At 51.3% G+C, this 26,196-nt stretch overlaps 1 protein-coding gene across 4 annotated transcripts in view; it reads right to left on the bottom strand.

Moving 5' to 3' along the window:
* LOC102576771 (copine-5) overlaps positions 1-26,196 on the bottom strand; it is a 151,104-nt gene that overhangs the window by 113,382 nt on the left and 11,526 nt on the right. For all 4 annotated transcript variants that reach the window (XM_006260045.3, XM_059717115.1, XM_019492606.2 and 1 more), the window contains exons 2-3: positions 8,947-8,987; positions 1,180-1,226 (exon numbers count right to left, since the gene is read on the bottom strand). In XM_006260045.3, the coding sequence (XP_006260107.1) occupies positions 1,180-1,226; positions 8,947-8,987 (88 nt within the window). The remainder of the gene's footprint in view (positions 1-1,179; positions 1,227-8,946; positions 8,988-26,196) is intronic.

Here is a 26,196-nt window from a genome sequence, read left to right as displayed (position 1 = left end):
TCCTTTAATAACAATTCCCGTCAAACAAATTCCCTCGCCATGGCTTATCCCAACATGATGTCTATCTCAGCCTGTGCCAGGCCCAGCCTGGTGCCATAGCTTCAGAGACAGACAAAAGTTGCTCCTCATTTGCTCAGCAGTTGCCAAGCTTGGTACTCAAGGAGTACCCTGTTTTGCTGTGTACAGCACAAAGCCTGACGATGACCCAGGTCTCGAAGACCTCCTATTGCAGTAAGAGCAGGAGCCATGCTGTATAGGTTCTGCAGCACATGTCCACCCACCAAAATGTGTCCCCAGTTGCACACATACAGCTATACCCCTGGCTCCCCACCTACACATGGACATACACACGGACCCCCACATCTACTACCTCACACCCACATAGACACACAAGTGCACCTGCACTCACCAGCTCACATCCAGATGGACATATATTTACACCCTCACCCACAGATTACATAGGTTCCCAGCCCCCTCACACACGTATGCACAACCTCACCCACATGAATGGGCTTCCACCTCTCACACACAAACATATCCAGCAGATTTGCACACAGATATACTCAGAATTAAACCACATGCATTTCTGCACACACATACACGCTGTTGGACACAAGGGCAGACTTACATGTGGATCTGCCCAGAACCACAGCCACACAGCGCTCGGCCCTGGTTCCTGTGCATACATGCACATATTACTGCATCCTGAGGGCACTAGCTAGGGACAGACTGAGTGCAAGGCGGCAACTGAGGAAGCATGTGTGCTTCTCCACGTTCTGGATGGGAATAAACAGCTGAGCACCAAGCAGGAGACTGTGGGGAAAGAGGACAGGCTGAATCCCCAAGAGAACGTCTGTCTGATTTTTTTCTCATTTTTCCAACTCCAGTAATTGCTGTGTCCCTTCATGAAGAACATTAGGCAAGGTGGCTCCCAGACACTTCTGCGCTGGTTCTCAGGATGCCTCATGGGCTAGGTCGGGCTCATCAACATCATTGGCAGGTGGGGAAACTGAGACAAAGGGAAGAAGTGACTTGCTCATGGTCACAGAGCAAACGGGTGGCAGAAGAGAATGGACACCAACAACCACCTTAGCTCTTAGGCACTGGTCTCACCTGCCTCTCCTCCACAAAACCCTGGAGTCTCTCATATGAACAGGAAAGAAATCGTGCAGTACGTACCTCCCTCCACTGCTTGGTCTCTATGCCCTGGGTGTACAGCACGCACACTGTGGAGAGAAAGAATAGGACTGGGAGTTAGTGCAGGCAACAGCCCTGTAGGAAGTGTGTGATGGGGGAATCCTGCAGCAGGTTAGCCTCCACTGGGGATTATGGTTCAGGAGATAAAGCTAAAGCCAGACAGAGGAAAAGGAAGGTGGGCTTGAGCCTCCCCTGTATAATTTGGGAGCCCAAAATTTTAGCTCCTAGAGTGGGTCTCTGGTGATCCTCCCTGCCTCTGCAGAACTATTGCTTGGTGCTTGTATTACATACAACACCCAGATGCCCAACCAGGCTCAAGGCCTCACCACACTACAGATCCCAGTGAGGGATGTTCCCTTCACAACCAAGGGGAAACTGAAATGCAGAGAAAGGATGTAACAAAACCCAGGCCACCCTACAGCAGGGTCAGGAAGCCTGAGTCCCCTGCCCTGCCCACTGCAACCTGCTGACACCATCAACATAAGCTTCCTCGCAGGCTGTTGGATCCCTGTATCACAGTCCTTCTCTGAGCATTGTACAGAGCACACCAGCAGCTACTGCCCCATCATCAGGGGCAGAGTCAGGGGCAGTCTAGCAGAAATACTGCCCCCCACCCACTGATGGTCAAACTTAGTGCAAACCCAGCTCCTCCAAGGTGGTTGCAGGATACTTTTACATAGTGTGGACAGAGCATCTCTCAGGAGGGCTTAGGCAGTTCCTATGCACATGCTCAGAGCAGGGATCACTGGTGCTACACAACTAGCTTTAAGGAGGCCCTACAAACATTGGCCGGACCCAACCCCTGTGCATTCTGCACACCGGGGCCTCTGTGGTGCGTAGGTGGTGGCTGTTCTCAGCAGAGGAGACAGGGAGCCTTCCCCAGCCGGGCCGCAGCCTCCTGATCAGCTTGGCCCAGTTGGAAGCTGCTCCCTGACCCTGGCAGGGGGTCTAAGATAACTCACTCCAGGGGGATCTGGCAAGCAGTTTTGTTGGTTCAATAAGAGGAACAGTGGAAGCTGAAACCAGGATTTATCCTTTGTCACAGCAACAGACATTCAGCAGATCAAGGAGCCTGGCTCGGGGATGCCCCTGAACGCCATGATTTTAGGGTAGCTGTGCCAACAGCAGTCTCTGCTGTTAGCACCAAAACTTCTGCCCAGGCTCTGCAGCAACTCCATAGGAGATGCAAGGACAGGGCTGCCTCACTGGGCCATTGCAGGTGCTGTGGCCTCATAACACCTTTATCATGGTCTCAATCTGAACACAGGAAAAACCTTGATCACAGGATAGAGAACCACAGCACAGACTGGCTAATAGGAGAAGAACTGGCTCAGAGGACACTGGGACTAACAGATCTTTAATGACCACATGCAAGAAATGGGGACACACTGCACTGAGGGGGCACTGACTGATACAACCTCCACCCCTTGGTCTCCCACCCTGGTCTGATCTCAGGTGAAGCAGGGTCCTCTCTCTCAAGCTTCCCACCCCTTCAAGTCCCCGATGGCTGTTTTCAAGCTCAGCCTGGAGCAGTTCCAGTAATCTGTATGATGCGGGTGGAAGAGGCAGAGTGAAGCCTAAGCTCTCAAGATGAGGAAAAAGCTACCATGCCTGAAGGAAGGAAAATATAAGCAGCCAATTAAGATCCCTTCACTGGAGTGCCCGGCTGCCTTTCACTAGCTTCCCACTAGCTCAGCACTGGAGAGGCATTAAGAAGATTAATGAGTTTTATAATGGCTGTAACCAACATTGCAGAGAGCAAAGCAATCCCCCAGCTTTCCCTTGTGATCCATTTCCAATCCCAAGTGTATTTCTCCTCTCTGATACCACTCCTTCTAGCCCCACTACTGCTGTGTCTGTCCTCTACTTCATGGGAGAGATGAACCTTTCCTGTAGAAGAAACCCAGCTCCTTTTCCTTCCACCAGCAGAAAGAAGGGGAAAAGGGAGTGGTAGCACCATGATATTCATAGATGTTAGGGCTGGAAGGGACCTTGAAGATCAAGTCCAGCCCCCAGCCCCAGTGGCAGGAGGTCAGCTAGGGTCAAAGGATCCCAGCAAGATAAGCATCCAAATGTTATTATTTCCTCCCTCATGTAGTATCCAGGAATGGGGAAAGACAGAAGGGTACCAGGCTGTGGGGTGAGCCATGGGGGTTGAGGCTCAGTACAGCAGCCTCTTCTGGCAAGGCAGCATGTATCTGTTTAGCAGTACATCAGCCACTTCCAGCTGAAGTTCGGTTGCTCATTCCCTGGCCAAGGTAAGCTTTGCAGTCCCCGAGGGTACACGCAGCCCAAACAGGATGATGGGCTTGAGACACCAGTGTAAGAAGCATCTGAGCATGGACAGACATACACGCGAAGAGTGTAAGGACTGGGCTGACCTAGTGGTTAGGTCACCAGGGGAGGACAGGAGCCAGGGGCAGAGTCCTAGTCAAACCGCAAGTCAAGTCAGTGCTGTGGAGCAAGGTACCAAGTTACCAAAGCTGAGCAGAGCTCCCAAAGCCAGAGTCCAAAGCCAAGCAGGGTCAGAAGCCAGAGCAAAAAGCACACGATTTAGGAAGGCTTCCCATGGCAGGCCTTCCAAAGAGCTGTGGGCTGGCCTGAGGCTGCTGCCACAGGTGGGCTTAAATATGAAGCCTGTTCTCCTGGCAGCTAATCAAGGCCCTAACAGCAGCCAGCTGGTTCATCAGCCAGGGAGGAGCTACCAGTAAGAGCCTCTAGCAGGTGTGGCCAACTGGGCAACGAGTCCAGGATGGGCTGCCTGGTAGGGCTCCTGACCTAGAGCTTCAAACCTCCTGCCCTAATCTGAAGCACTCTCTGAGCACTTCAGCACTGTCCAAATGTACATCCCTTTCCAAACAAAGGGCCTCAACATGTGCCAGCACCAATGCTGCTGCACTGCTCTGCAACCCAGGGCCAGTGAGCAGGGATGCCAGCCTGCCTCAATTCTTGGCCCTGTTTCTGGAAGCCTGGACAGCAGAGGCCCCCCAGCTGGCACCAGGCCCAGCAACAGCTTTTCCTCACACAATAACTATCAGGGCCTTCTTGTGATGGAGGTGCCAGAGGGGCCGGGAAGGAGGAGATCTCCTCTGTGTAAAGCCCAACTAACCCCAAAAACAACTCGTTCATTTGTTTGAAAAACCAGACCAGGGTTTTATTGAGCACAGAAACATCACACGCTGTTCTGGGAAACAAAGACCACGTGCTGCAAGTGGCACTGGGGTGCATGGGGAGGATTTGCAAACTCAAAGAAGAGACATGGGGAAAGAAGCAGCCTAAAAATGGCCCACAAGCCAATGTGCCCTGCCATGCATGGCTTCCCCTTCCCCTGTAGAGGGAAGGGGGTTCATGAGGGCAATGATGTCCCGCTGTGCAGAGGGACAAGAGGGCTGGAGAATCCCACCACCTTCCCCAAGACCCTGTAAAGGCAAAGAACGCTCTCCCTGACCCCATTCTCAAATCCTGAAGCTCCCTCTTGGGCTGGAGAAAGGGCTCTGGGGCCTCAGTGTGGCAGGCTGGTGCTGCAGGTTGGTAAGGCTGGCTGAAAGACAGTGCAGGAGGGGTGTTGGGACTGTGCTTGAGCTAGCCAGATCCTGGTATGGCTGAGATGGCAGGAGAAAGGTTTGAGCATGGGAAGGTAGGGCTTGGGACTGGAAGACCAGAACAGACAGCACCCCTGACAGTGTCCTAACCAAGCATGCCCATCCTCTGCAGTCCCAGCTGCCAGGTCTGCAAGCATCACCTCCTTCCTCTTCCCCCTCCTCCTCAGCCTGGCTAGGGGCTGAGCTGCAGTCTTGCCTCGGGCCCAAAACAGCAGTCCCGGTGGGAGCAGTTGCTGCTGCAGACACTAACCCTGGCATAACAGTCAAGGAGCCTTGTTACACTGGCATGACTTACTGACAAGAGCTGAATTCCCTCAAAAGGTTTCACATTGAACATCCATGGCAGAGACAGCAAGTACCACAGCCCCAGGGGTTCCTCCATGAGGGTCCTTGGCATCAGCCACCACCAGGCACACAAGCTGCTTTGGTGACCCCAGGGTAAGGGGTCTACCTGAGGAACATGCCAGGCTGCAGCAGCATGGGGGAGGGAGATGACATGGGGAGAAAGAGTGGCAGCCTTAGCTCCCCACCCCTGACACTCATCCCCCCCCACGATTTACTGAACCACTATGATTTTCACAGGCATAACCCCCCTCATCTGCCAAGGGCCAGAGGAGAGCAGCCACGCACAGCATCGTCCAGACACCTGATGGCCTGCACTCTCCCACAGCTGCAGGAAATGATCCTACCTTGCACCCTTATCTCCTGGAAGGGCCAAGCCAGTTATACGAACCCCCCTTCTGTCCTGGATGTCCTCACTGATGTCAGAGCAAGGCTGCCTGACTTGCTCCTAAGGAGGTTTGAGTAGGTTTTTCCCCAAAGGACTGGATGCCCACTGGCTCCCTCCCGGAGCAAAGAGCACTCCCCCACCCCTCCGCGGTTCACTGTTTTCCAGCACCATCCTCCTGAGGCCCACAGGCACATCTTCAGCCAGGTCCCCCTCCTGCAGTTGGCATTCTGCTGCTCTATCTAAATCCTCTCCTATTGAATCTGCTCCGACCCCCTGGAAGCAGCCAGCACTGAAGCCAGAACTGTCCCCTCCCGTGTCTCTGCCCAGCTGCTAGCAGTAAAGCCCTGGGAGTCCCATCTCCTGCCTACTTCCCACCCTGCTCCAGCTCCAGTCTGAAGGCTGGATGTTTAAAAGCTCAAAGGGTTTGGGGGCTGCCTAGGCAGAGCAAGTGCTGGCTTCAACCGAGTGCAAGGAGAAGCCCCTGCGACTGTACTGAAGCCGTTCTGGCTGTGTGATTTGCATTTCTGGAGGGGCTCAAGCCACAGAGTGAGATGGCTGCTGGGGGAGGGTGGGACCCACAACAGATTCTCCTCTCTCTCCAGCTGCTCTACTTGCACTTCTCTACACCAGCCAAGACAAACCACCAGGTGATGAATAGCTTTTCTTCCCTCCTGGATTCCTGTCCTAGGAGCTCTTCCCCTTCTTGTCTGGGCTGCAGGGAGGGGGGGAGCAGCTTCAGATCAGGGATGTGGGGCAGCACTCCCCCTGGCAGCCCTGGAGAGAAGGGGGACCCCAGGTGAAGGGAGGGATCTGGGGGCTTGGGGCAATTCAGGTCTGGCTCCTTTTGTGGGGACGGGGTGGGGAAATGCCAAGTCCTGGAGCCTGACCAATCCCCCAGAAACAGTGAATGCAGTCGCACCAAGACCCCCTCTCAGTGTCCTTCCAGCTGAACCTGCCATGGAAGCTGCCCTGAAATGCTGTGTTAACCCCTACATGAAGGAGAAGACTGCAGCACCTTAATGACCTGCCAAATGACTGAAAGCCCAAAGCAATCGTCCCCAAGCCAAGGGAGGGGGGCTGGTATTTAGCTTAGCCTGGTCTACTTCTCTCTCAGACCTGAAGAAGGTGTTTCATGACCAACAGTTTGCCAAACATCTCTCTCAGCTGAACAGTTGGCCCAATAAAAGAGATCACCACCCTCCCCGTCACCTCTCATACATTTCCTGAGCCATCACTCCAAACTTACTAGTCTCTCAATGAGCAATGTCAGTGTCCCCCATTGTTCCCTCTAAAAAAAACACCATGTGCCCCCCTTACTACCACCCAGCTCATGTTAACGGGCTGGATAGGAGGACTGCAAACCTCACAGTCAAACTGAAATAATGCCACCCTCCCCCCAGCATACCACGATAGCCTTTGTTAGCACTGCTCTGCCCTAATGGTCCATGGGGCAATGACTGGATGGGATGGTCACATGGGATAATGGCAGGATGGCTGACTAGTCCTCCCTGAGGTCGGTGTCATCTGAGCTGTCCTGTTCTCGCAGCTGGTACAGCTCCCGTTCAGTGGTTCCTAGCAGGATGGGGGGAAAACGGGGACTTTCCAGGATCCTCCTGTTCCTCCTAGGGGTGCTTCTGGTCCAAAACGTGGAGGAACTGAGAGGGGAATCTGGTCTCTGTGGCCCATTCAATCCCAGGCTCCTCTATTGAGACGTACCAAGGAGATATCAGTGCCTGCCTTAGGACTGGGCTTGGATCCAGCACATTCATTTTGCACAGGAGCAAACACACAGCTCCCAATCAATACTACCCTTGGTCAGTGATCAAGACTCTACAGCCCCCACCCCAGCCCCCCCAAGTCATCCAGCACCCACCACAGACAACAGCTCTAAGGCAGCCTCATATGCATGGTCTGACTGTCCACTTGCACTGGCTACTAAATGACAAAGCCCTGGGGATGTACTTCCTGCAAACCACGGGTCCCACCAGGCCTCTTCCCGGTCCCCAAGTTGGTGCCAGTTCATATCAAGACAGTGAGCTATACGCTAAACCAAGGAGATTTATGGAGAGACAAAGAGACAGACGGATAGAGAAAAGAGGCACTCCCAGGAAATTGTCATTTGGAGACGAATCAAGATGGTATGGACTCGATTATAATGCTATTTACTAAGCCAAGGGGCCGTTTACCAGGCAATTTCACTATGTGGTTCCCACTCCCGTGAAGGTGGGAGTGCTCTAATAGCCTGAATGTCTTTTCTCAGAGGGGATATTTATATTACAGCTGTGCAGCAAAGAAGTGCAGAGAACAGCTCTGGTTTGAGATGGTAGCACCTACACTGAACTGCAATTTAATCTGGGGGCTGGAAAAGCTGGTCCTATGAAAATACCCTGCAATGTCCCTGGCCCCTCAGCCCAACCTATCACCCACGTTTTCTCTGAGTTGTAAGAACTTTTCCACTATTTTGTTTCTCAGTTGAAGATTTAGTCTGATTTTACTTTGCTGGTGGGTGGAAGGAGCCCACCGTTCTCAGACTCCCCGCCTCCACCTCTGTGGCAGACATCCCCCACACCTAGTCTTTTTTCCAGACCCTACCGTCTTGTCCCAGATGGCCAGAACCCCTCCACTCCCTGCACTGCGACTGGCATGGAGACCCAGGGACAAACATCAGTGCTGCTGACCTGCACTGCATGGTGTGCCCCATGCCCCAGAGCCATGAACTCCGTGGTGTGGGTCCCAGTCTGTCATGCCCTGGAGTTTGGGTATGCCTAAAACATCCCACATCCTGTCCTGGAGAGAATCTGGGTTTTCATCCTCCTCCAAGACCCAATTGACCCCAGCTTGCCTTATGCCAGCACTACTACCTGCTGCCATGCCATGGGCTCATGGACCAGTGAGTACAGGCCTCTAACCACAGGATCCTGGGGCTAGCAATTCAAGTGTCCTGCCTCAATCCAACCACACCGAGTCCCAGGATACTCAATAGGAGGCAAAGTTGTATGTTTGGCCCTGCTCTCTGTAGCCTAGATCCCACTTTGCTCCTCAAGGTAGGAATAAAACCCAGGAGTCAGGGTTTGGAGGCTTATCTTGCTGGGATCCTTTGACCCTAGTTGACTTGCCCCTGGGGCAGGGGGCTGGACTCAATCTCCCGAGGTCCCTTCCAGCCCTAATGTCTATGAAATCTATGAAATAGGGAGTAGGAGGGGCAGAGATTTACCTGTGAGCCTGTCACCCCAGAGTGTGACAGTCTTTAAAGCACCTCCTCAAACTTTGACAACCACTGAATTGATCCCCGAGATCTGACCCTTTTGAGTCCCCCCGCAAGTACTTTTAATGTCCCGGCTGGGGACAATTCACCAGAGACCCACCACCACCCCATACTCCCTGGCCCCCTCAAAACAAGCCACTTTTGCTACTCACATGGGTCAGACTTGGAGAACGTGTCCTTGTCCAGGAGATGCCTGAAGAGAATAGAGAAGAGAATGAGTTACAGCGTGGCAGGGGCAGGTCGGGCACAGATCAGCCTGCTTTACCCGAGGCACCCCTGGTAGCCCAGAGAGCCCCCTTGCCCTTTCTCCCCAAGGGCCAGCTCTGGTCAGAGGCACCTCTGCAAACTCAGGCCTGGCAGGACTCCAGCCAGCAGCAGGCTTGCTAACATGCAGCGTTCGTCTCACAGCCCCATCTGATCTCCTGTGTCCGCATCCTTATCTCCTGGGTAGACTGTTCCCCACCCTTGATCTGTCCAGGCACCTTAGTCAGGACATACCATGCTCCCTGCAATGCCAGCCCTGCCCTGCCAGTACCCCTCAATCCCAACTCACAGCCCGCCCACTAGCTCTGCAGTGCACTGCAAAAACCTCCCCATGGTCAAATACATAAGACAGGACAGGATATGTATGCAATGAATTTGACAGGTCTCCACCCCAATCCAAATGGATAAGCATGAACAAGCCTCCACCATCATCACCAACCCCCGTCTGTAGTCTCAGCAGAGTCCAAGGGTTGGGTGAAAGTCCCTTCAGCCCCTCACTGGGGACAGGCATTGGATACATTAGCAGAGGACAGAGTGGCAGACACCTGCCCATTCTCTGCTTGCTTTGTGGGGTGGTCTAGATGTTTCAAACAAACTTAGCCTCCTCCCACCATGCCAGTTGGCTGCAAAAAAAAAAAAAAAAAAAAAAAAAAAAATCCAGCCCCAAAGAACACAATTTCAACAGACGCCTACTTGGTAAAGGAAAACAGGCTCCATTTGGCACCTTGGCCATATAGAAGCTGCTGGTTCAGGAAGACAGTGAAAGCCAAGCACTTTCTAAGTCAGTAGTTTCTCTCCACACCTCTCCGCCTCAGTCTCTTCCCTGTTCCCTCGCACCCTTCTCTCACTCCAGCACCGTCAAGTTCTCAGAATATCAAATGTGCTTCTTATTATAGTCTCCTGATACTTGGGATTCACCAACTCGGCCGCCCCCAGAAAGCGCTTGCAAGGTAATTGCAGCAGAAATGGATGCAATGAGAGGGGATCCAACTGTCAGCCTCAGAGAGAGAAGAGAGTGCATGTTGCACAGCAGCCCACCTAGAGGAGTCTAGACAACTGAAGAAATGGCAACAGGGCCCTTTCTACATTCAGCCATGGCTGCCTCAGCTCTGCAAAGGGTCATGAGAGGCCAGAAGAAGCAAGAATAGGAGGGATGAGGGTAGGACACAAAACCAAATTGTTGCCCGTGAGCAGACTGACTACCCCAGGTGAGCTTCAGGCTTTGCTGATGGACAGAAGGCAAAATAAAGTATGTCCTTTCTCAGCACTTTCACCCTTCCCACCTGGCCCCGCCTGGTGGAGACAGCAGGATTCATCCAAGAGAGACAGCATGGAGCATGGCGTATGACAACCAACAGGAACACTAGGCTCTGCTGCCCCAATACTGCCAACTTAGGGTACATGTTATAGTGCCAATCTCTAGGTATACACACAAACTCTCAATGAAGTCAGTGGTGCAGAGCCTCCATGGATGCAATGTGATGTAGTGTCATGGTCCACATGCTGTTCTAGGTCACTCCAGTATAAAATCTGAAGCAACTCTGCTGGAGAGATTTCACTGGACTAATACAGATTTCCACCCATTTAACTAGCACCTTTATCATCTCATCATTGTAAATGAGTGACCCCACTGGGCCCAATGCCTTTCTCACTTACACCAAGGTAAGTCAGGATCAACTATTAGCCCACCTGCCTGCTTGCTGGTCACAAAGTGGATGCCATCAATCAGGGGCAGCCAACCTGCAACATGGGCAGCCTGTGTGTGGCACATGAAAGATGGGTGGCAGACTGGACAGGGAGCGGAAAGCAAAGTAGAATATCAGGCAGGGAAAGGGGGTCAGAGAAGCATTTGGGAAGGGTCCAGGCTAATTTGTGGCATGCCAGCCAAAAAGGTTGCCCTCTCCCCTGCGTCACACACTGGTACCACTGGTATTTTTTTTTTTTTTTTTAAAAGGGAAGAATAACCAAATGCATAAATACAAAAATACAGACTAGCCAGCTGGGAGGCAGTGCTGCTGTGAAGGGTCTAGTGGTTCTGGTGGATCCCAAACTCCACATGAATCAGTTGTGAGACAGTCATAAAAAAGGGAATGCAATTTTTGGGTATGCCAGCTGAAGCATTTGGGTGCAAGACAGGACATAATAGGGTCACACAGCATGGGTTAGGCCTCATCTGGGGTATTGGGAGCAGTTCTGGGCTCCACATTTTAAGAAGGACATGGAGAAGCTAGAGAGGGCCCAGATTAGTGCTAAAAATGAAAAAAGGGTTGGAAGACAAGGTATATGAGGACAGGTTGAGGAAACCAAGCATGTTTAGCTTGGAGAAAAGGAGATTAAGGAAGGACACAATAGCAGGGTTCAAATATTTGAAAAGTTGCTGCAAAGAAAAAAGGAGAACAACTTTTTCCCCTTGCTGCAGACAGGAAGCAACAGCTTCAAAATTTCACCGAAGTGGATTTAAAGTGGATCTCAAGAAAAACTTCCTTACCACTGAAGCAATTCATTTCCACTGGATCCCTTCTCAACACTTGCACCCAGGGAAGTGGTGGAATCTCCTTCATCAGAGATCTTCAAGAGGAGGCTGGATAAGAATTAGGCAGGGATGATCTAGAAGCAGCATTCCTGCAGGGGTTGTACCAGATGAGCCCAGAACTATGCACAGTACTGTAGGTGAGGCCTAACCAACAGTGAATAGAGTAGTATCCCCTCCCATGTCCTGGAAGAAAGAGGCCCTTGACTCTGGTCGCTAGCTGCCAAAGACTTTCCTGAACTTTGCACTTCATCTTCATTAAAACAAAAACAACTAAAACAGGAACAGCACTGGGATAGTGTCTACCCTCCTCAGAGGGAGAGGTAGAGCTGTGGCCCCTTTCCCTTCCAGGACAATATTCACCTCACTGAGCAAGCCTCCTTCTAGCTTGCTCTCCTCTACTTGGCTCCACATTTCCTCCCCTCCTGGCTGCCAGCAGGCCAATTCCAAGAAGAGGCTGGAGAGTGCGCTGCGTAGTCTGGGTCCAGGTGGTTGGAGCATCGTGTTGGGAAGTCAGAGGTGCAGATTCAAACAATTCCTAGGTTTGAGGGATAAGGGAAACAAGAACCACCACCCACCCTTCAAGTATCCTACCTATTAGGTATTAGGTTAAAGAGTGTCAAGGTCCTTTCTGCCCCCACCACATACAAATTGGGTTTTTCTGCAACTGAAGCCTTGGTAATGCCCTGGCATTACATCCATACCCAGGTAATTTTTTCCACACTGGAGCCTTCACTGGGCAGACTGCAGCCTGCTGAGCACGTTCAGAAGGAAATTACAGGGTGAATACAGCTAAGCAAATGCAAATAGAATCCAAACTATGGGCAAGTGCCAAACACTGCCATTATGCAAAAATGGTAGCTACATAAATACCACTTAGACACACGAAGGAAAATAGGGTTTAGCCCAAAGTGACTGAGATACAGCTGCCAGGGATAATGCCGGAAATGCTGGAACAGTTAATAAAGGTGTGTGACGACTGCTGCAAACTTAGACAGAATGAGACCATAGAGAAACACTGGGATTTTACCTGACACCAAGAAACAGGAGGGAGAACTCTGTCATCTACATGTCACTTTGAAGACGTGAAGGAGGTCATTACAGACAGGCTTGTCTGTAGGAGCAAGTGTTGAGACACGGAGGTCTAACCCTAGAGAAATACCTCCAAAGAGCAGGGCTGGCTAACCTACCCAAAGACAGGATTATAACCATGACAGCCACTTGTACAGAATAAACACAAGTGGTCAGGCTAAAGGAACCAAAAGGCTGAGCACAGAGAGAATAACCGAGTGCAGACATCACACTTCAGTTCATATACTACAGAAAGCAGCAGGAAAGGCAGAAAGAAAAGTGCCCAGTCTACAGACAATGTTGCAAGGTATATAGGAAACAGAACCACTGTCTGTCCCCCTGCAGCTACCCCAGAAGAAACAAATAAAGCAATAGTAAAAGCCACAACTGAATATGTACCAAGCACCCAATTCTCTGCAGTGTGACTGTAGCCCAGGGGTGTCAAACATACTGTTTATGAGCCACTTCCAGCCTGTGGAGCAGTTGCATCCAACTTGCTGGGCTACTTACTGATGCAATGTGGGGGTTGCGGGGGAGTCCTGCCACAAAATCCAGGGCCCTTGGGTTCCAGTGGACATGGCAAATCTGCACCAAGAGGAAAAAACTGACACCCCAGCTGCCCTCTGGCCACTTTGCCCATCACCAGCACTGCAGCCCTACCTCCCCAGCCACCAGCCCAGCTGGATCCAGCTTGCAAGGACCCCATGGTCCAGATTTGGCCCAGGACAGGAGGCAAGTTTGACATGACTGCTCTAGCAGGCTCAAACACTCTCAGTACATACACGGTGCAGAAAGCACTGCCAGTCACTCAGCAGCTGTATGTACACCCACGCTACTAGATGGACAATGAATTTCATTCCAGCTGGATTGCAAAGCCAGCTGCAGTGTAATCCTAGCAACACTGATAAGCAGCAATATTAGATGGGAGAAATGTGACTGAATACTCATGCTGTACAATGAAATCATTCCGTGGCCAGGAGATAGGATGCTGGCTATAAATAAGAAGCAAGAGATGTTATCACCTGGTGTTTACAGAAGCTGACCACTGAAGTAGTGCCCATTGCTGGGCAACAGGGCAATGCAAGTAACGGATAGCACAATATCCCCAATCGGAGAGAAAGGAAAGAGAATAGCGTCCATGGACCTCGGCTTGTATTCTAACAGAATACAAAGATATATATGTCAAGGAGAGAGACACCTAGAAGGCAAGCTCAGGCACAAAGGGGCAACTTAAAGGCAAGTGTTCAGCCTCTGCACAACTGATCCAGACCCTCAGGCACCAGGATTATAGCTAACAACCTTTTTTTTCCCTAGAGAAGGTATCAAGAAAGGGATAACCCAGGACTATGACATAGGTCTAAAATTTACCTGGCAATTCTGGACAACAGGACATGGCAATTCTGGACCACAGGACTGCTACATGGCAGTCCAGCACAGGGACTGAAGTCTGTAGAATGAAGACTCAGAAGCATGACAGAGGTGAAAGGCAAGTATTTGGCAAGCAACCTGCTACAAGAGCCCCAGATCTGAAGCCATTATGTGCAGGTGAGCCACCCTACCTCTCTCTCTCCAACAGCCAAAGAAACAACAGCAAAAGGCAACAGTCCAGGCAAGAGTGAGATAAAAGGCACCTACAGACTCAAAGGTGTGGCTGAGGCAAAACCAAAGACAACTGCAGAGTAGTAGCAGACAGACAGACAGAGCCAAGGCCAGGATCAGGAAGCTGCTGAGCCACCAGCGGCCTGAGATGGGAGGGTCAGAAACAAGGTACACGAACAACACAGAGGGCCAACAGGATGCCACTTAACTAAAGGGTGCTCCAACAGGGCTGGAGCAGCATACAGGAATGACCAGGCAACCCCACAGGCTGCAGTGTCCAGGCAATAGTGGCTGTATCCTTCAGGTGGCCTCTATCTAATAGTCTGGCCCCAGCAAGTCAGTAAATGCTTGAACAAAAGATAATGACAACAAGAAGAGAGAACAGCCTGCGCAGAACAGGACAGAGCAGCACAGGCTACACGAGGTGTTTGGAGAAGGCCCCAGGAAGCCAGACCATGTGCATATAGCTAGAATGTTACCTGCTGCTGCTGCGTTTCTGTACTTAGGTCTCTTAATAAAGACTTGGCTTCATTTCAGACTCCTGGATCCTCTCGGGGTGTTATCCAACACAAGGAACGTGGACCAGCTGAGATGTAACAGACTTGAAATACTGCTAGAAAGAGCAAGTCCCCCTTTGTTAGGCTGCGTGGCACTCCCAGGGGATGGCTGGAAACAGGCACAGGAGCAATCACCAGAGAGGGAGAGACAGAACTTGATTCCACCAGGAAAAGAAGACAACCAAATCTCCATTAACGTGCCAGTGGCGAAGAAGTGGGGGCAGAGGGGAATGGTAGTTTGAGGAACTCTGGCAAGCAATGTACAGCACCCAATCAAGACCCAGCAGGACCCATCGGCCTGCCATAAAGTTCCCTGGCACAACAGGGGTTAAAGATGACGACAGGACACTTCTTCCAAGAGAGAGGAAGCTATAGGAATAGTCCAGTATAGGAGAAAGCCCCTATACTGGACAGCTCCTGTTCTCCCAGCCCCTCTGACCTTTCTTTAAAAAATTTGTGCTCCAAGCCAAATCAAGTCCAAATCCGTGAGTCAGTCCAAAACCATAAGTGGCCCTACAACTGGCAAACATCCTCCACTCCCATGAAGGGCTTCAGATATTTCCAACGTCTTTTGGCAGGCATCCTACATGCAGGCCCAAGCCTGGACGCTTGGGGTTTGGATGCCCCAAAGTTTCAACTGCCTTCAGCCACATGGCTGCAGGAGCAAGCTAGGGAGAAGCCTCCCATTTCCATAAAGTGGGCTTAAAGCCCTAACACCTCGGTCGGTACTAAACCACGCCAGAAGAACAGTTATCCTCAGGAACGCTTACGGAGAACTGCCTTCTTGGACCCAGATACATGGCATTTCCCCTGCCAGGCGTTTCCCTTCCCAGCCCCTCTGACCACAGACAGGAAGGCCCAGACAGCAGATGGGAGAAGCAGCCCTGCGCTTGCCCAGGGAGAGTCCTGACCACGGTGCTCCACTTCCTAATCTGGAAGTGGAATTGGGAGCAGAGGATATCCTCCAGCATCACCAGTCTCCCTATCTGTGGCATGAAGACGGACAGAAATCACCAATCCTCACCCCTCCCACTGCCTCCCTCCCAGGGACTCAGCAGGGCAAGCCCAGATACCATGGCTAAATACTGTGGGAGTCCCTGCCTCTTTCCCACATGCACACACACCACACACACACACACTCACATCACAGGACCCGGCACATCTCCACTTCACATGTACCTACGTTTTTACCAATCCTGCCAGCTGAAAAGAGAGGGAGGTCATGGGGGAGGAGTAGCATTGATTTGAATGTGTGCTTGCATGTGTAGTACACGTGCATGCCACCTGCACAGACACCTTGGCTTGTGCATCTGAGTGCATATGCAGGCACACAGACCCTGGTACACACCTGCTTCTTGGCATGTGTCTGCATGTGGCATGCATTCAAATATGTACATACATTTGTACAAGTGAATATGCCTCAAATAATGGCTGAGTAGCACCGCAGCATTTGTCTGGCTTGCAGAAACTTGCAGGCAGGAAAGAAACTAGGTCAGACAGAAAGCGGGGCTCCCACACGGCCCATTAGCCACACAGCAGGCAGCTGGGAGCAAGGAAGTGCCACAGCTTTGCTAGCCCATGGTGCTGAGCCACCCCTACTGCAACTGGACATTGGAGCATATTACAAACCACCAACCTCTCGTGGTGGGTCTGTAGCCCTCAGACAGCAGTCAGGGAAAAGCTCCAAGGGACTCCCAGGCACACTGGGTCCAGCGATGTGGTAGCACATCAGTGAGGGACCCTCTTCCCACTAAGCCAGGATGGAGCCACTTGCCTCAGAGTAGCATTATTGGTGCTGAGGGAGGGATGTCCAGGGGTAGAAGTCAGGGGGAAAAAATAAATAAATAAAAAAATCGGGCCACAAGCATAAATAAAACAGTAGCCTGGTGACAATCTCTCCTGATTCCAAGGTGCCTATGGGGAAAAAAAAAATCGCCCACTGTTCAGTGAAGCACCTTGCACAGAGAGATGACACATGGAATCTGTTCTCCAAAAGAACAAAATGCAGCAAGTGACACTGAGGGAAAATGAGGCTGTGTCCAAAGCTGTGCCCCACTCACACTAGGGCAGAATCCAATTTTGCTTGAAGCACCCAAAAAGACAGCTAGGCCACTTTGTAGCTGCTGCCACTGGCTCATGCACAAAGTTCGCAATCTTATTCCACATGCAGTGTGGCCACATGAACATCCACAGCACTGCCGGGAGGCCTGTGCTCTGGCCAGGCAGGTATGTGACTCCATGCATTCCTGGATGAGTGCAAACCCCATGACTAGCAGGCATTAGATCCCTTCTCTGCTTTAGCCCTGCAGACACCTGCCCAGGAACCAGGAGACCTGAATTCTAGGTTCCTCTCACCAGGAGCGGGGAAGAGGGGAGCAGGGTGAACCTATAGCTTCTTAGCTTCCCAGCAGTGCTCTGAGCACCAAGCCACAGCTTCGGCACAAGCCCACACTCTTGCTGAAGCTGGGAACCAAGGGAGAAACATGGGGCAAGAGAAAAAGAATAAATTAGAAGCTGTGGCACACGCCTGATCCCCTGGGAAGGAGAGGGTCTGCTTTCTCTCCTAGACCCTTGCTATCAGTGGGTCACAGATTTCCCCACTGTCCTCTAGCCATTTTATCCAATTAAAATTAAAAGCAGGGGACAGTGATTCAGCTCCAGAAGAAGGCCTGGAGAAGACAGGAGACAGTGCCCAGCCCACAGCCTGGTGGTCACAGCATTTGTCCTGGAAGTGAAACATGTAGATTTAAGCTCCCCCTGCTTGCGAGGAATATAAGACCTGGGTCTCCTGCATCCTGGGTAAGTGGTAACAACACTAGGCTCCTGGGATGAAACACGGCAGGGTGTTCTCCCTGTTGAGTTTTGCTGGGCTGAATTCTGGGGACTTAAGCTCAAACCAGTGTTTCTGGAGCTCCAAACCTGCCTGACCAGAGCATGCTCAGTAGCCATGTGCATGCTTGTGTGTCCACACCAAATATGGGGAAGAACTGCAAACTGCGTGCAAGTCCAAAAATGGCTCTTGCCCAGCTGTGTAACTGCCATTTGTGTGCATAAAACAGCCTTCTACCCACACATCTCTGCAGCAACTTTCATTGGCAGATCTCAAAGCTCTTTACAGAGGAAGTTTAAGTGTATTGACTCCTCCTACAAACAAGGAAACTGAGGCATAGAGAGAGGAGCTGACATACCTGAGATCACTCAGATGAATAAACCTAGGGGACAGACACTAGATCTTCTAATTCTCCGTACAGCTTGTGTTTGACAGGATCACGATGCCACTGAGGAAGTAGCTTGTGTTTACTATTATCCACCAAAGATTATTTCCTAAAGGAGCTAAGGAGTATCTTCTACTAGGATTCACACCCTGCCCAGCCCCATTACCTTCAGTCCATTGTGTAGGATTAAATCACAGCAGGACTTGATCCCTAGAGGTTTTGATGAGCCTTTTTTAATTACATTCCAATTAGCTCTACAAGGAAATGCAGCTGGGGATGCTGCAAGGGCTGGGGCTGGTGATTCAGTGGGTGGAGGTGGCAGGCACAGGACTCCAGACGCTATTCCCCGGCTCCATGCTGCTGTCGTATCCCATGCTCGAGCCCAGCCCAAATCAGGGCCAGGGAACTGTCCAGCCTCCACACTGCTGAAGGCCACGGGAACAGGCCCTGCGAGGCTGCTCTAGAGCCAGCTGATCTGAATGGGAGCCTTTTCTAACAGCAAAGAGCCAGAAAATCATGGGGCTCTCACATTTGCACATCAATACCCAACTCCAAGGCTTATCACCGCAGTAAACAGGAGCGCTAATTAACACACAAGCTGCTGTCTGGACTGACCACACCAGAGTTTCAATCCCAAGCCAATGTCCCACCAAGAAGTGCCAGAGAGAGTTCCTCTGGGATGGGAGTCAATAGGAAGGGCCAGCACCTAGGTGGGTTGAGGTGACTCCCCTATCCGCTCCCAAGGCTTGTGGGAGGAGGCCTGTGGGTCTAGCACCCTCCACCCAGCCCCATCACTTGCCATCCCCTGCCAGTTACTGCAATCAGGGCCAATCAGGTTTGGAAATGGAGGAGCAGGACTCCTGGATTGTTTGGGCGAGTTACAGAGGGACGGATTGTACCTGACAGACTGAGGGCCTGATGGGGCTGGGAGGAGTGCCGAGGACCTCCCTTTGTACCCCTGTTGTGAGGCAGCTGGATCCACCGCGGTCCCCGAGCACAGGCACAGCTTACTCCCAGCAGCCCTACAGACACAAACAGGGAGAGACTTCTGCATTAAGGGGCAGTCCCATGGGCCACAGCTATTCTTGACCCTACCAGGATCCTACGGGGCAGACAGGGGGTGGGAGCAGAGCCCACTGCACTGCCCCGTTCCCTGCTGCTACAGCAGAGCTGCACTCAGGGATGCAGCAGGGCTGTACTGTGCTGAAACTATTCTCTTCTTCCTGTGGGCACCACTTGAAGCAACCTTGAGCTGCTCCAACATGCACTAGAGGCCAGGCAGAGACCTGAGCACAAAGATGACTACAGCCCTATTGCTAGTGCAGGCACCCAAGCTAGCCCCATGGCCCTAAGCCTTCTCTGGAATCACCAGGGTATAGTCCATGCAGCACACAACAGATTCACTCCAGCCAAGGCACTCACCAGCCAGCAAGCTCAGACTGCTTTTTTCCATGTAGACAAGGCTGGGGCTAGGCTACCTTGCCATTGCCCTTTTAAAGGATGCAGAAGTGACTGTAATGCACAGCCCTGCAGTGAGCAGGAGATAGCAATCAGGCAGCTCAGAGCACACTGTAGTGCCTGCTGAGAAAGAGATGAGCCCCAGCTGTGCATTATAGACTACAGACAAGGCCAATATCAAAGACTGATGCTGGCCAGAGCTTGAGGACGAGGCAAGCGCAGAAGTCCCTGCCTGGGAATTCTGTACATCACAGCAGGACACAGGAGGGAGGTGCCATTATCCCTGCTGCAAGCAACTTCTGCAGGCACAGTGGGGAACACTGGGATGTGCTTGGAAATGCCTGTGCTTCCCTTGGGCTAAAACCCATGCCCTGCATCCTTCTGCTCAGCCACCAAGAGCAATTTGCAGACACTGGGCCAGGCCAGATGTTCAGGGGATTTCTTTTGGCCCAGCTCCAGCTGAACTCAGAGTGACACCTGGTCACAGCAGCTGAGGAGCTGGCTCCCTGCCTGACCCGCTTCATAGCCGAGCGGTTCTTAAACCTGCCTCTAATGTCCTCAGCAAACAGGGAGAAGAGCACCACAGAGCCATCCAAACCTGGCTTTGCCTCCCACCTACCCTCACCCGTTACAGGGATGGGGCAAGACAGTGCTTTCCATAACTGGCAGGGCTTCTTCCTCAGTTGATGTAAGTGAGGGTGTAAATGTGAAGGGCACTCCCTTCTCAGGACCTGGCTCCAGTGCCTTGCAAGAGGGCTTGGGGAACTGAGGCCTGGCAGATGCTGTGCCCCCAGCACCTGTCCAACGATCATGAGTTCACACACAGTAGCAACAGAACAGAGAGCCCCGCTGCACTGGGTGGGACACCCAGCCCGGCCCCAGAGACCTTGCAAACTCAAGAGGTAAGTATCATTTGAAGGATGAAGCAAAGAATCATCCAGTATGAAGAGCAGGGTCCCCAGTCACTGTAGACTGGAACAACCCCATAGACTTCCGAGCCATGGTCATTTGCACTAGCAGAGGGATCCCCTCTGTACCGGGCCCAGAGATTCGTCTACATTTACAAACTTATTTATGATCATGGCAGGACCAGAGAGTCTTGGGGGAAGGTGTGAAGAGTCCCTGGCTTTTGTAAGGGAGCAGGGCCTAGTACTTACAGGACAGGGCAATGGAGAGTCAAGTTCCTGGATTCTCTTCTTAGTATAACAGAGGAAAGGGGACATTAGCGGGCTCAGGGAGGTAGGTTTGACAGTCAGCGTTCCTGGATACAGACTCCTGTGCTACAGGCTTGCTCCAGACCCCCAGACAAATTTCAGTTCTCTGTACTTCAGTTTCCTCGTCTGTGAAATGGGGCTGTACTGCCCTCACTCACAGGGGCTTGCAGAGCCCTTTGGGACCTGGCATACTGCAACAACATGGCCTGCCCAAGCCTGGGCCAAGCCCCAGCCTCAAGTCCCTTCCTCTCCCTTTCCCCCAAAACTTGTCAACAACTTAAAGCAGAGGAGAGTGCACAGGCATGGATCAGGCTTAGGGGCCAATGCTATAATTATCTTTCACTGAGAAGAGTCAGGATGATGAATTTTGGAGTAGAAAACAATGACACTATGCTCACACTGTCCCCATGACCCAAGGATTTCCCTGCCTCTCCTGCAAGTGGATCAATGTAATTAGCTACAGTTTACAGAAAAGAAAACCAAGTCCTAAGATCAATCCAGGGTCACAAAATTTGCTGCTGGCAGAGCGGCTAAGAGAGCATGGGAGTCGCAGCTCCCTGAACCCGCTACCCAATTCACACGCCCTCTTAGAGCCAGGAGGTCCCAGCAGTCCTGATTCCCAGGCCAACCTTTAACCACAAGACAACACTCCCTTTCAGATCCATAAAAAGAAACCAGGAGTTGAGGCTTGTAGGCCCTTCTCCAATCTTTGCTTTCCAGGAATTAAGCCCCTCTTCACCTCCCAGGTCAGGAAATTTCCCTCCTCACCAGAGCCCCACAACCATTTCTGCCTCCTGTCCCTCTTCTGAAGCAAGACTGTGCCTGCAATGGGACAGCTCAGCACAGTTAGGTCCTCAGGCCTTGTTAGAGAAGCTCTGGGAGGTTGCTTTGATTTCTCTTCTCTTTGCTGGAGTTTCTCATGGTGTCTCTTAATTAGAGAAGACAGGTTTCAGGAGGTTCTCTCGTTAGACAGCGAGCTCATTCTGTCACCATCTAATCCTCCCATCGACCAGGGCTGGGAGTCATTCCAGCACAAAGTATTGATTCGCTGCCAGCCCCACTCTGTAACCTTAGGAATTTTCTCTTTCCCTGCAGAATGGCAAAAGAACACAGCTAAAACTCAGTTAAACCCAATGGACTAGGACATGGGGCACTGAGCTATCATGCTTTGGGTCTTCACTGTGGATACATAATCCCCCTACATAAACACATACATGGGAGTTAGATCAGGGGACCTAGCACCAGCACTCCCTGCTTCAACTCCCAACTTTACACAGGTAATTTCTTCCTTTTCCTTTTTTCTCCCCTTCAAAAAGACACTGGGAAATTCAAAGCAAAACCATGGCTCTGATGGTCACACAGGCACGCTACTTTCTGTTCTTGCACAGTGGTCTGGTTTGGTTTGCTGTTTACAATAAACTTAAGGCACTGTACTTTTGGCACTGATTCTGCACAGACCTAGATGTAGGTTTAACTTTATGAACAGGGACTCCACTGACCTCAGCACGACATCTCACTGCGATAAAAGTAATGTAAGACATAGGTCTTGCTATTTATGCTGAGGGAGTTGCACTACAAAATGAACAGCAGCCCCCTTAGGCCCTCTTTGCAGAGAAGCTGAACAACTCCCAGTCTCCAAATCCTTTACCTTCACATTGTGACAGTAAAGCAGTTCACATAGCCCCATGCTACAGCTGGGAAACCAAGGCAAAGAGATGAAAGGACTTGCCCAAAGGACCTGGATTCCCCAATCACAAGGTGGTGCTTTAACTGCCAGGCTGCCTCTGGGTACATCTAGCCCCGGGGTGGGCAAAATGCAGTCCAGGGGCCGGATGCAGCCCACCAGGCCATTCTATCTGGCCCGTGGGGACCCCCAAAATTAAGACAACTAATATTTATCTGCCCCAAGCTGCCTGTCATGCGGCCCTCGATGGCTTGCCAAAACTCAGTAATCCTGATTTACACAAGGGCGAGTGATTAGAAACCAGGGAGTTTGCCTTGATGTAACCAGGTGGAATAGGGGTGAATCAGATCCCTGACTTGCTATAGTGCCATGCACTGAACAGGTTGCTTTCTGTGGAGTCCAGTGCCCATGGGGACTGTCACACGCTAATTCTAGGCCATTTAATCACCAGGAAACAAATTCATAGCTGTGAGGACCACTAATAAATAACTTAGTAAGGTTCAAACAGAATCAGGGACTTCCCATAATAAAACCAGCATCAGCAGATGCATTCTCTGTCTGCACAGCACGATGAGGCTCCTTGCTCAGCTGGTCCCAAGCATGACCAGAATGAACACGATAAATAAGTATTACTTAGCATAAGCAGTTCATAGGGCCATGTTCACTGGGGAAAGCATGCAGGCTGTTGCACGCCTGCAGTCGTTAGTGATGCCATCATGCTTTTTAGACAATACCCTGGCTAGCTTCCTACTCAGTCAAATGCCTCCTCCCTGGGGATTCCCACAGGTCAGCCAAGCGAGATTCTCCTTTGCTTTCCACCTAGACTGCTGAGCGGTGTTACTGCTTAACAGCTGCTCTGTTTCACTACAGAGGAAGCTGTATTTCATCGGCATCTAGAGGAAAAAAAGGACTTACTCAATGAGCAGAAATAGAAGTCAAGATGGCTCCAAACAAAAGGCTCATGAGACTTCTGGTGGCTTCTGCTTGCTTAGTATGGCCCTTTAGCATCAGCAATACAGCCGTGTACTTGGCAAAGCAGGGGGTCCCTAGTTCAATCCCTGCAGCTAAATCCACCCACAGACACTGCTGCATATCGTTAATGCAATACAGCACAAGTCCAGAAAGGACCTTCCCCAAATTCATTCATGATCCAGGAGCTTCTAATGAGCCCTGAAACATACAGGGCCTGGGATCAGGAGTTCAGGCAGGATGCCCAGGCCTCTTGAAATCAGCTCCCCCTACTACCTCCCGTGCCCACCTCCTTAATAGTTCCATTGCATTAGTGCCTAGGTAACGCATGTGCAGACAGAAAGGCACAAATCCTGCCCCCAAATTACCGATTTGCATTTTCTGCCCTCTCAGACCCCAACTGCTTCTGCCACGTCACAAACTGCCAGAGTCCTGACACGTCTAAAGCCCATGGTCCATGTCATCTGTCATGCCAGGAGCAGCAAGGGAGGCCCTGGTGGAGTTTCGTATGGGGACGGTGCAATGTAGCCTGATGTTATGATGCAGGTGGAGTCTGTGGAGGTTTCTTTTGTTTTTATTAAAAAAAATTATATTATATATATATATATATATATATACACACACATACATACATACACACACACACACACACACACACACACACACACACTCTATCATAAACTTTCCATCACATGTCTTAAAACTGCATTAAGAAGCCCGTGCTTCCTGATACAATAAATGCACCCACTCCCCTGCGCACTCACCCTCCACCCTCACCTACCCCAAATCACAGTCCTTTCGTCCAAGCCCCGATTTGGGGTTTACATTCTCAGTTCAGTCACCGTCCTTTCCGCTGATCCTGTTGTAGTCCTTCTCATTGTCTCCATGTCCAGTTGTATCTCTGTCCTCTTCCCCTCCCGGTGGGTCTTTGAACAACCTGTGCCAGGTGTCACTTTTCCAAATGAAGTTGGCTACATCTTCTTCCTCACTCACCAATTTCCGGTGGAAGGACTGAAGTTCACTCTGTGGAGGTGGCTGGGAGCCAGAAAGGGCAACAGCAGAATCCCGTTTGCACTCAGGCCAAAAGGCAGCCAGATCCATCCACAGAGACTGCAGCGTGAGTCAGAGCAACTCTGATCAGAGCTGAAAGCCAGAGGACAAAGTTTGGGGTCGGAGAGTGGTCAGCAGGGAGAGAGCAGCGGAGGGTGTCAGGAGGGCAAACCCATGGCAAGGTCTCTGGCTCCTGGGGACCTCACACAGGGGATCACCCATCATAGGAGGGAGCTTTAGTTTGCTGACAGTTTCCTGCAGCCTTCCTTCCTCATCCACATCTGCTCATCCTATCAGAGCCTGTCTGAGAAGCTGGCAAGCCACCCCCAGACCTCTAATGAGCATCAGCTGAGTTGTTAGTCAAGACAGATGGACCCATTAATCACCTCTCAGCAGGACAGTACCAGCAGCCCACAGCTCATCTGGCAACCTCTGGGAGGGGTGAGTTAAGTGCACTTTCTCCCACTCTACCTGGGACTGTGCTGGATAAGGATGCCCCATCCTCCTAATCAGATCCCATCACACCTGGGCAGATGGGATTTGCAAGAAGAGTGGGAAAGGCTGAGCTCTTGCTCCTCCGATGACTCTGAGGCATATGGGAAACTTTGCAAAGCAAAAAACATCCAGATGAACAGAAAATGACTCCCTGTCAGCACCCAACCTGGCCACAGCCTTCCCCCCCCCCCATAACATTGAAAGAAATTTCCAAAACAGGAATGCGTTTAGATCAAAGACTTGAAGCATTTTGTGTAGAAATTATCAAAAAGAAAGTTCAAACGTCAGTGACTCTCTTCTCATTTTTCTAGCCTGAAAATGCAATAAAGCCCAGACATGGGTTGGTGCTTCTTCATCCAGCAGGTCTGCAATCAGCAGCTGGGGTATTTCCAGAGCCAGCTGTCCAAGTCCTGCATCATGCAGGCGGTGATCCGGGTCTTGACCCAAAGCTCTCACCCAGCTCTGGTCACAAGCTACCTTCCTAGTGACCCCCATAGGCTTGGCCACCAAGGAATATAGGCCTGAGGCTGAAACGTCCTTCTTCAGACACACCAGCTGCTTGGCTTTTCAAGGGAGCATATCCCTGACCCTCCTTAGTGGCTTCTCAGCTTATTACAAAGAGCAGTCCAAATGCCCCTTGGTCCTGCGGTCCCTGCTCCGTGTTGAAGTGCAGCCTGCAGGACAAACATACCAGCACCTCCTTGCCCAGCTCCTTCCCCTGGGGATAGCCAAGGAAGGCTCCCAGAGTTGAAAGGGAGATTTTTTCTTTATGGCTATTACAGTGGTGCCCATTTTGCTAGGCACCACACGTATGTACTGCAGGAGAGGCTCCCTATGCTCAGTCTCCGTAGGTAAAGGAAGCAGCACAAAGTCTGGAAAATTGAAGTGCCCGAGGTGACACAGGGAGTTGGCGACAGGCCCAGGAATGGAGTACAGACCTCACGGAGCCAATGCCGCATCTTAGCCACAAAACCGCCCCTCCTCTGTCTGCAGGCCTCGTTTCGTGCCCTCATTACACTGAGCACGGCAGAGCCCCAGGCACTTTTCCCACAAAGGCAGCCCCGGGATAAAACTGTGACTGGCTGTACGCTCTGCTAAGAGCCCTCAATCTCACTCCCCAAACTGGTCCCTAGTCTGCAGTCAGGCCCAAAACTCCAGGTCCCAGGGCCTTTGTGCCTCATCCTCTTAGCAGTGCCAAATTCATTTGAGCAACTGAAGTTACACCCTGCAGCTACCTAGAAAAGAAACTTTTGAAGCCAGGAGTCACAGCCCTCTTTAATAACCAGTTAATCAGCC

Source organism: Alligator mississippiensis, chromosome 14 (genome assembly GCF_030867095.1).
Source record: "Alligator mississippiensis isolate rAllMis1 chromosome 14, rAllMis1, whole genome shotgun sequence".
NCBI classification, from domain to species: Eukaryota; Metazoa; Chordata; order Crocodylia; family Alligatoridae; genus Alligator; species Alligator mississippiensis.
This window is presented reverse-complemented; position numbering and strand designations above follow the sequence as displayed.